General features: G+C 41.1%; 1 protein-coding gene and 1 long non-coding RNA gene across 2 annotated transcripts in view; both read right to left on the bottom strand.

Annotated features, from left to right (window-relative positions):
• Positions 1 to 1,286: 1,286 nt before the first annotated feature.
• On the bottom strand, positions 1,287 to 6,458 carry LOC138053457 (tetratricopeptide repeat protein 28-like). The gene is given in 3 exon segments (XM_068900086.1): positions 1,287 to 2,110; positions 2,793 to 6,418; positions 6,451 to 6,458. Coding segments are annotated over 3 exon segments (3,654 nt in total). The 3' UTR covers positions 1,287 to 2,090.
• A 13-nt stretch (positions 6,459 to 6,471) lies between these two features.
• Positions 6,472 to 11,139, bottom strand: part of LOC138050365 (uncharacterized) — a 39,105-nt gene continuing 34,437 nt past the window's right edge. Inside the window, exon 6 of the long non-coding RNA XR_011132589.1 lies at positions 6,472 to 6,663. This is a non-coding gene — a long non-coding RNA (uncharacterized lncRNA). The remainder of the gene's footprint in view (positions 6,664 to 11,139) is intronic.

The following is an 11,139-nucleotide window of genomic DNA, read 5'->3' as shown; positions in this document are numbered from 1 at the left end:
ATAGCCTATCAGGAACGCTCATTTTGGGAAATAAACCAATCATATTGCGATAAAGTTATAGATAACGCTTGCTCTTTCTTTGTGTCATGATTTTGGTCACGCTCGGAAATAAACACTTTCTTTGGCGTTGAATATTGTGGTAAAAAACATCTCGAAAGTGGTTCAGCGTTGTGATGACTATTCGTCATCATAGTGGTCAAAATTTGTTGTGGATTCAAACTAATTTACATGCACAGCAAAAGAGGGACCACAAATGAAATAAAAGCTTGGATTCGTCCATAACTGAGCATGGGTTTGGTCACTAAACCAAACCTTAGTTCTTAGTGGAGCATAGATCCTGCTCTAAGCTCTCCCTTTTTCGTCCATATAATGCCCAGGGATAGATTCCTTCAGATTTTGCGATACCTACACTTTGTAGACAACACCCAGGTACCCATACCCTTCGAGCAGTTGGTTTCTCCTACCCTTCCCGAGAGAGAAACCACTGCGAGCAACGGTTAGTTTCTTTGAGTGAGCCACCGTCCAGCACCAAGGACGAATAAATTAAATTTGAATCGGTAAAACGAGTTAGTAAACTTGATTTGGCGCTTGCGCGTGCAGTCAGCTACGTAACTGCTGCGTTTGGACGAGAATGCTGGGTACGGATTTCCCGCGAAATAAGACGAAGTGATGTCAAATACATCACGTAGGGTGTGATGTACTTCGAACATACTCGATAGAAAATCAAACGGTTGCTCCCAGTGGTTTCTCTCTCGGAAAGCGTAGGGGAAACCAACGGCTCGCGGGCTAAGGCACCCAGGGCTGGCTCTGCTGATTACGATAAGTTGCACAAGATACAGCCATTTCTGTATAAGCCTTAGAGGCAGCTAACCATAGATGAAACTTTGATGAAGTTCATAGGACTTCCAGAATCCAGTAGTGGCTAGCAGAGGTCTCTTTTCTTTTGTGTTCGCTGGGCTGACGAATACAGGAAAGAGACCTCTGCCATGGGTCAGAACTCTTCAAACCACACGCTCCATGAAATGTTTGCCGACTGTGACTTGAGCCCATTGTGTCCCGCGCATTTCTTTACAGTAATTCCACTGTAGTTAATTGAGCCCACACAAATGAAGTATCACGTGAGGATTCTGTCGCTAAGTAACCCCCGTGCATGCTCAACACAGTGAATTTCGACCCATGGCAAAGGTCTCTTTCCCGTTTTTGTCAGCCCAGCGAACGCAACAGAAAAGAGACCTCTTCTAGCAGGAAACTGTACAATTGCCCAAAAGACAAAACATACATTTGCTAGCAGAGAATACATGTGTCCTTTATTGGCTAATGAATTTAGACAGGATTGTGAGCAAGCTTGAAGTTTTTGGGAAAAAAGAAAATAACAAAAAGTGGTAGAAATTTTTTTAGCCGGGTGTTTGAAAACTCATTAAAACACTTTTCGTTGTAGTCATTATGGTAGCATACCTGTGCCCGCGTTGCCATTGGCGACGATTATTGACGGACAATAAAATGATCAACGGAATTCTTCTCGAGAATTTCCATCTCATTTAAATGTGAATGCCACATTAAAATTTGTAATTTCCAAACATTTCTACTTTCCTTACATTGTTTTTTAGCTTATAGACATTTGCCTCCCAAAACAATTAAATTGCTTATTTAGCTTTGGCCAACCTTACAGAAACACAGAAAATACACATACCCAAGACTGTCATTTGATGATATTGTAAACGGAAAGTTGGTATAGCAAACTAAAGAGTATACTTGTCACCCAAAAAAGTTGGAGTTATTTTCAAGTATTTTCAAGGGCCAAAATAACATAACGGCTAGATCCTCAGTCACGGATCAAACCGTTTTGCCAAGTCCCTGATTTCTATCAAGTGATTAACTTATCCTGGTACAGATGCTTACAAAACAAGGCACAAATGTAAGGACTTGGGCAGTATCTTAACACTACTGAAATCTCATGGTACTTTAACTATAATTGGCATGATATCTTGTGTCTGACTGCTACTGAGGTATCAATGATTGAATTTTTTTCAATAACTCATATTGAAGAAAGGGAAATAACACATCGACGTATCAGAGTCCAAGTAGGTTTTTCACGTTTTGGACATCGTTTCTGAAAAAAAAAAAAAAAACAATGAAGAAAGAAACAAGTAGTGGGTTAAATGGCAATAAGGAATTTCGTTTTTATTGGGAAGAAAATAATATAACAATAGACCATTTTACAGGTGTAGCTAAGTTACCTGGCCTAAGAATGGAAGCGAGGCTGCTGGTGACCCAACCTTCGTGCTTTTGTAATATCAATATGGACTAATTAGAATTACAACAGCACAATTTACATGATAAAAGCACTGAGGTCTGTATCAATGCAAGGTCACCGGCAGCCTCGCAGCCATTCATAGGCTAGGTCGCTGAGCAAAAAACTGTAAAATGGCCTATTATCTGAATTCATTCATTTAACTGTTTGTGCTTAGTTAATAGCAACAATTCCTATTCAGTGTTACTTTGACATGTAGACTTGAAGACCTCAATAGCTTACTTCACTTGACATAAGCAACCAGCAATCACCGATCAGTTTCACTGTCAGTCCATCATAACATGGCTCAAACAGCTAGTTATCTGCAGGAAGCTGAAGTAGCTGGCTCGGTGAATGCAGACATTATTTAATTCAAGTATTAGCCAAAGCAGTTCGAGTTCTCTGTGAAGAACGTACCTGCTCCTTTTGACAACGTCCTGATTAAAAATATGTACAGAGTACAGCGATTCAGTCATTTAAGTTCTATTTAAACAGCACTTACCATTCTTTTCGTGTTTGTGCTGCCCAAATTCAAAGGTGACATCATCGCCAATAAGCACAAATGGCGCCCAGTATTTTATAGCGGAATAATCTTTTGTCTCCCGAAGAGATTTCATAGCATGGTGAAGAGCTGTACTTGCACTTTTTCTATCTGCCAAGTGTTGGTAGAAACTCTTCATGAACATGAAGGTCGCCTCATCGTCAATTGCCCAGAGTGACACCAGAACAGACCGGGCACCAGCACACAGGAAAGCCCTTGCTATTCCCACAATACCCTCAGATTTTACCTCTCCCTGGCCACTATGGCAGCAACTCAGTACAACCAGTCTTGCCTGAAGACGAACTGCTTGAACATCACTCAATGATAAGATGTAATCTTCCTCTTTAGGGATCCGGGATGTGCGTTTGGGATTTGGGGCCAAAGCAATCTCTCCAAATTTGGCGTCTCCATGTGCAGCAATGTGGATTAAACCAACTGACTTCATTCTTTTCAGCACCTCAGCTTTGGTTGCATTTTTCCCTGTAAGAGGCGTGGTCTGCAGAAGTTCTCCAATCATATCCACCTCTTTTTTTGCGCCTGGCAGCTGTCCATACATGAGGTCTGTGGTGAAAATAGGGACGTCCTTCAAGAACGGATCACCCACAAGCAGCACTTTATTGTTCATTTGGAGGTCATTGGGTGCACTAGTGATCAGTTTTAAAGCAGTCAGCGAGGGAATTGCACGGATCCTGACAGAGTCACTCAATGCAGAAAAAGGAGCCAGGCAAAAGTGACCATCAGGAACAAAGACTAAGTCATCACCCTGGAGCAAGTCTGCGATAGGACTGACTAAGACATCATACAAGGGCTGCAAACAGTGCACAGAGAGGCTAAAGGACTGAACGGTTTCTTCAACACCATCCCTACTGCTCGAGAAGTTGCTGCGTTGTCTGTCAAATAAACGATTCTCACATCTTACAACGGTCCTCTCGTTGATCTGTTTAAAAGTACTTTTCATCAGAGAGTCAGCACTTCCATTTTCGATTTTCTTTTGTCTAAAATTTATGCCTATGTCTTCTCTAAGTAACCAGAAGCTGATCGTGTTCCCTTCAAGTGCTGTGAAAACAGTTTGTGAAGGTAGATCTTTCACTGCAAAAGAGAAAGTTACCTTCTTCATAACTCTAGGTTTCTCATTAATGCCATATTTCATCTTCAGAATGTCTGCCAAGGCCTGCGCTCGTCCTTGCTCAGCAGCATACAAAGCCTCATCAATCTCTCCATTCCTCAAGAGTGCTGTCCACAAAGCAGAATATGCAAACTGCTGTTTCTCACGAAAGCTTATTTTCCATGCATCCTCTGACTGAAGAAGACACCTTGTTTTATCAAAATAATAAATGCTTAGACGATAGTAATTAAGAGCTTTGCTAAAGGAGTCAAAATTTTCATGAACAAGACCAATATGATAACATGCAATAGCCAGCCCTATTGGGTCCTCCGTTTCCTTGCGAATACTAAGATCTTGAGTGTGGTACTCTACGGCTTGCTTTAAATCGCCAAGACCGACATAAGCGTCACCTAGATTGCCATAGGCTGTTCCTTCTCTGGCCCTGTCCCCTACTTCTTTCGCAATACTAAGACATTGGTTGTGGTACTCTATGGCTTGCTTAAAGTCGCCAAGACTGTGATAAATGTTGCCGAGCCTCGAAAAGGCTCTTCCTTCTCCGGCCCTGTCCCCCACTTCTTTCGCGATACTAAGATCTTGATTGTGGTACTCTATGGCTTGCTTAACAGCACCAAGGCTTTTATAAGCTTAGTCGAGATTACCCTAGGCCTTTCCTTCTCCGGCCCTGTCCCCCACTTCTTTTGCAATACTAAGATCTTGATTGTGGTACAGTATGGCTTGCTTAAAATCACCAAGAATTTGAAAAGCGTTGCCAAGATTGCAAAAGGCAGCTCCTTCTCCGGCCCTGTCCCCCACTTCTTTTGCAATACTAAGATGTTGATTGTGGTACAGTATGGCTTGCTTCAAATCACCAAGACTTTGAAAAGCATTGCCGAGATTGGCATAGGCTCTTCCTTCTCCGGCCCTGTCCCCTACTTCTTTAACAATACTAAGATGCTGCTTGTGGTACTCTATCGCTTGCTTAACATCACCAAGACCGTCATAAGCGTTGCCGAGACTGCCATAGGCTGTTCCTTCTCCGGCCCTGTCCCCTACTTCCTTTGCAATTCTAACACATTGATTGTGGTACTCTATGGCTTCCTTAAAATTGCCAAGATTGTCATAACAGATGCCGAGCGCGCAATACGTTTTTCCTTCTCCAGCCCTATCCCCCACTTCTTTCGCGATACTAAGACATTGATTGTTGTACCCTATGGCTTGCTTAAAATCACCAAGACCTTGATAAGCGCTGCCGAGATTGCCATACGCTCTTCCTTCTCCAGCCCTGTCCCCCAGTTCTTTTGCAATACTAAGATGTTGATTGTGGTATGCTATGGCTTGCTTAAAATCACCAAGACTTTGATAAGCATTGCCGAGATTGCCATAGGCTCCTCCTTCTCCGGCCCTGTCGCCCAGTTCTTTTGCAATACTAAGACGTTGATTTTGGTATGCTATGGCTTGCTTAAAATCACCAAGACTTCGATAAGCAATGCCAAGATTACCATAGGCTCCTCCTTCTCCGACCCTGTCCCCCAGTTCTTTTGCAATACTAAGACGTTGATTTTGGTATGCTATGGCTTGCTTAAAATCACCAAGACTTCGATAAGCAATGCCAAGATTACCATAGGCTCCTCCTTCTCCGACCCTGTCCCCCAGTTCTTTTGCAATACTAAGACGTTGATTGTGGTATGCTATGGCTTGCTTAAAATCACCAAGACTTTGATAAGCGTTGCCGAGATTGGCATAGGCTCCTCCTTCACCGGCCTTATACCCCAGTTCTTTCATAATACTAAGATCTTGATTGTGGTATGCTATGGCTTGCTTAAAATCACCAAGACTTTGATAAGCGTTGCCGAGATTGCCACAGGCTCTTCCTTCTCCGGCCCTGTCTCCCAGTTCTTTTGCAATACTAAGAAGTTGATTGTGGTACGCTATAGCTTGCTTAAAATCACCAAGACTTTGATAACCACAGCCGAGATTGCCATAGGCTGTTCCCTCTCTGGCCCTGTCCTCCACTTCTTTTGCAATACTAAGATGTTGATTGTAGTATGCTATGGCTTGCTCAGGATCACGAAGACTTTGATAAGCGTTGCCGAGATTGGCATAGGCTTTCCCTTCTCCAGCCCACTCCCCCGCTTCTTTTGCAATACTAAGATATTGATTGTGGTACGCTATGGCTTGCTTAAAATCACCAAGACTTTGATAAGCATTGCCGAGATTGCCATAGGCTCCTCCTTCTCCGGCCCTGTCCCCCAGTTCTTTTGCAATACTAAGATGATCCTCGTAGTATGCTATGGCTTGCTTAAAATCACCAAGACTTTGATAAGCGTTGCCGAGATTGCCATAGGCTCCTCCTTCTCTGGTCCTGTCCCACAGTTCCTTCTCAATACTAAGATGTTGATTGTGACACGCTATGGCTTGCTTAAAATCACCAAGACTTCGATAAGCACTGCAAAGATTGCCATAGGCAGCTCCTTCTCCGGCCCTGTAACCTATTTCCTTAAACACAGCTAATGCTTCTGCATAATTTGCTATGGCCGGGTTCAAGTCAGCTGTGCCCTGATAGTAGCTACCAAGATTAAAAGAAGCCAAACCCTCGCCTTTTCTGTCTCCCTCCTTTCTTGCAATGCTGAGCTTTTGCATGTGCCGCTCCAAAACTTCCAACTTTCTATCCACCATTCTTGATAACAGTCAGAACTAGGAAGTTTTTCTCTGAAATCTGGGATGCACCTAGAAGATAAATGAACGAAATTACAATACATTTAATGCCCTGACTACAGGATTCTAAACTGGCACAGCAAGATTAATTGAACAGTGAAGGAATAACTATCTTAAGCCAGTATTTCGAAGATAAAGACGCCTTTCTTTATCAGGGCTTCTCAAGGAATGACTTCGGTTTATGGAGAAAATTGTTGCAGAATAAATAGGAATGTAGCCCGTAATATGAAAAAATACCTGGGCATTTAACAGACACTATTAATCAAGGGACATTAAAAATAGAAATTCTATTATGTAATGAGGGAAAGCCTATAAGAAAACGATGGCATCCCATTTCATCTTTCTTATCGAAACCTAATTAAAAGTTCCTAAGATATGCTTGGCTGGCAGGACATTTGCGGCCAGTATATAGCTGACACCAAAAATACAGGAGGGGATGTCATTACGAGTGTAACATTAAATTTTCTGCAATTGACGTCAAACTCATAATTTTTATTTCAGGTCTAAATCTATCCAATGTCAGAATCGGAGATTCAATCGCCTGTTTTTCGTCATAATTTTTTTGGCTGGATACCTGGTTAATCCCTGTTTTTGACCTAGGGACTTTGAATGATCTAATTGAATTGCTAACACATTTCCATTGGGAAAGGCTGCTCATCAAGGCAAAATTGGCTGTTATTACTCTAGAGATGCATAATCCGGCTGTCTGAATTATGCCTTTCCCTCTCTCTTTCTCCATAAGCCGAAAGCATTCCTTGGGAAAGCCTGATGAAGAAAGGCATTTTCTTTCGAAATATTGGCTTAAGATAGTTATTCCTTCACTTTTCAATTAATCTTGCTGTGCCGGTTTTTTAGCAACCTGTAGTCAGGGCATTGAACCTATTGTGTTTTCGAATTTCTCTGCGTTGCTTAATGCGTACATGTGCGTAGCCACTTAGACACTGTACTACCAATGGAGTTTACAAACTCGAAATTTCGAGTTCACAAACTCCAAATTTCGAGTTTACAAACTCGAAATTTGAGTTTTAGAAAGGAATTTTTAGTTTTTAGAGTCGCTTGGTTACCAAGCAATTACCACCTGAACAACATGGCCGCCATCGTGGATGATGACAGCGTTGTTGCAAACTCTGGGGTAGATGAGGTAAGTTTCTGATTCTAGTTATGTCGTTGCTGTGTAACGAATTTAATTATTGTTTAGTGCGGTAGAAATGGCTTTTAAGGCTGCTAAATTCTAGGCTCTACTTTATTTGCTAGGCGTATTTGTTTGAATGCAAATGTCGAATACCATTTTTATTTATTAAACCTCTGCTTAAACTGAATGTTGTCAGGCTGGGAATGCAATTATGGACAGAATTCATGAAATAAGATGGGTGCTGTCTATAATTAAAAATGATTTTGAAAGGAACCAATCTTCTGCCAAAATCGATAGCGATTTTAAAAAGATCGATTATTATTGATAACAGATGAGATTTGTTGGTTCTGTGATTTGCGTCTAACTACTATTGACTGACTGATCAGTACAACAACGCATTTCCGATCATTTATTTCTTTGCTTGCTTACAGCAGGTATGATAATTTGGGACTGATCATAAAGTACGAGTTCGGGACTGGAGAAATTCGATCTGTGACTGCAGCATTTTCAGTGGCCCACTCACTTGCTAAGTGCATAATCAAACGTTGCCATACTCTAATGTTTTTTTTTTTTTTTTTACACAGAAAGCAATATCCGTACCCTTTTTAGTGCATGACTGCCCTTCGCCCACCTCGTTTTCCATGCATTAAAAGTATAGCGCACTCCCAATTTTTCAAAAACCCCATCTACTTATGATCTGTGCAGGGATGGCGCAGTGGTGAGAGCACTCGCCTCCCACCAATGTGGCCCAGGTTAGATTCCCAGGCTCGGCATCATATGTGGGTTGAGTTTGTTGGCTCTGTACTCTGCAACGCGAGTTTTTTCTCTGGGTACTCTGGTTTTCCCCTCTCCTCAAAAAGTAACATTTGACTTGATTTCAATAATATTGTTGATTTCAGTTTACAGTGTCCCCAATTAGTGCTTGAGTGCTAGAACGACTAGACACTTACATAAAGCTCCTTTCCTTTTCTTTCCCTTAAATCATTAAATTTGTTGGCTTGCACTAATATTTTGGGATGACATTGATGTTGCTGCAGGTGTGCAAGTTTCTTGAAGAAAGAGGGTTGGGAAATGACATTATACAACTTTTTAGAGATGACAAGGTATTTTTACTGACATGTACGGGACACAAAGTACTACCATAAGTCCCTGAGCTCTAGATCTGTGTAAACAAACTGCTAAGAGAGAATTGCAACAGTTTGTTTGAAAGAGATTCAGTTGGCCATTTGTAATATGGACACACATTATTCTTTTTCAAAATGCAACAATCCAGTGGTTTTATTTTGGCAACTTGCCAGACATTCTGGGCTTGGGAGGTTTGTGTCTTGAGTTTCGCTTTTTCCCATTTACACAGATCAAGAGCCTGGGAAGCCTCAGTGACACTGCATGTAACCTAAACTCTAGTTTTGTAAGAGGATGTACTGCATGGGAATTTAGAAGATGTGCCATTTTTTTTTTGTTCAGAAATATTCAAGCAATAGTTTGTAAACCTTGGTATTTTTCAGCTGGTTTGGCTCTTTTAAGGCTGGGTATCTTCCAAATAAAGTTGTGTATACATAAATTCTCTGACAAAACTATAGTGTAGGTTGCCGGTGTAAACGTTGAATCGATTTCGTACTGACTTATGAATTTTTTCATGGCTTAAGGGCCAGTAAGGTAGCAAGTAGCCAGGTTTTCATTTCAGTCACCGCAATTGTAAAAATGTAGCAAGTACTCACAAGAGTGCAACTGTTAGATACCTGAAACTTATTGAATCTTAATAAGGATATTTTATCCACTTACTGTATTTTTCTTTTGCTTAAATATCACTCTTTAGTGCTAAGTAGTATTGATGGGTTTAATTAATAGCTGCACTGTAATTTCAAATTAATGCAAGGGCTTTCGGTAATAATGTCTGTATTTGTGTTACAGCAGCGGTGTAACGGTGCACCTTTATTCTGATTGCTTTTACTATTGCTTATTTATCATAGATAGATGCCACTGCTATTCAAGTAGCAAGTGATGATATTTTGAAGAATTAATATCACATAAAAGCCAGAGGAGATCTTTGTGCTCTTAGATCATTCTTTGAAGAAAGGGAAGATAAGAAAAAGAAACTGAATAATAATAACAGAATAAAGGAACTTATTGACATGCTTTTAAGAGGAAGAAAAGAAAAGAAAACCACTGGAAAGGAAAAGTTCCAAAATAACGTAAAGGAATCAACTGGCACAAGTGATACTGATATCACCAAAAAAACAAGGAAGATTTCGCTTGGATGGCTGAATTACGACGAGAAGATTAAAAAGTACAAACATGTAAGAAAAATTCAAGGAGGTGGAACAAGACCAATTTCAGTTCCCTCTAACTTTACAAAAGATGACGTACTACAAGAAGCCATCAAAGTGTATTTATCTAAAGAAGACGAGCTAAATATGGAGGTTGATCTAGGAAATTTTGAAGCAGCAGCAATAAAAGAAGATGACTTAGGAGTACCTTTTACTGTAGTGAACTATTGTAAAACCTACGAGTTGTCACGTGCTAGGTTTTACTTGATGACAAAGCCCAAGGTAGTCGCAGTTTATGATGATGACTCAAGTGATGATGAGTCACTGATGAAAAGCCCTTTTGGTAGCAAAGAAGGCTCCTCATCTGTTTTATTGGGTTTGAGGAACGTGTTGCTCTACGAGCAGAGCAGCAAAGAGCATACGAAGAATTGCTAGAAGCTGATTGCCTGAAGGAGGAACACAAAAGACAAAAGTTGGAGAAGGAGAAAGAACATCCTGACTTGGAAGACAACCAAAATATTGAACCTCTGAGGGAAGCGAGAAAGTCAAGAACACCTTCAGAGCCTGGAAAGAGAGAGGCCCACTTTACCATTGCTGTCTGACATCCAAGTTTCGGCACACTTCGAAGGCGGTTTCGAATAGATGCTGTTATGTCTTCCGTGTATGACTGGTTGGGTTCTCTTCAAACTGAACCTCCATACTTCATGTTAAAATTCGTATACATGGCTCACGATGATTGGATACGCCCACCCTCACCTGTTTCAGTTGCTGCAAACAATGTATTAGTCATGGACACCTGTGAAAAGCCGCTGCCCCAGTCTGAAGATGATCCAGAAGTCAGTTTTCTTGGATACGATCCAGAAAAAGAGGGGCTATCTGCAAATGATGACACTTCGTTACACAGTGTTTCTGAGCTGGATTTCATTCCAGAAGATGAAGAGCTGCCAGAGCAGATATTTGACAATGAAGAGAGTGCGCGTGAGGAGGTATGACGATATGAAGTATGAATTCAGACAACTATTTAATATTACATAGTAATGATAATTTTACCCAATGCAATGCTCATCTTTATTGTCGAGAATGTCGGAC

This window comes from Montipora capricornis, chromosome 6 (assembly GCF_036669925.1).
Source record: "Montipora capricornis isolate CH-2021 chromosome 6, ASM3666992v2, whole genome shotgun sequence".
Taxonomy (NCBI): domain Eukaryota; kingdom Metazoa; phylum Cnidaria; class Anthozoa; order Scleractinia; family Acroporidae; genus Montipora; species Montipora capricornis.
This window is presented reverse-complemented; position numbering and strand designations above follow the sequence as displayed.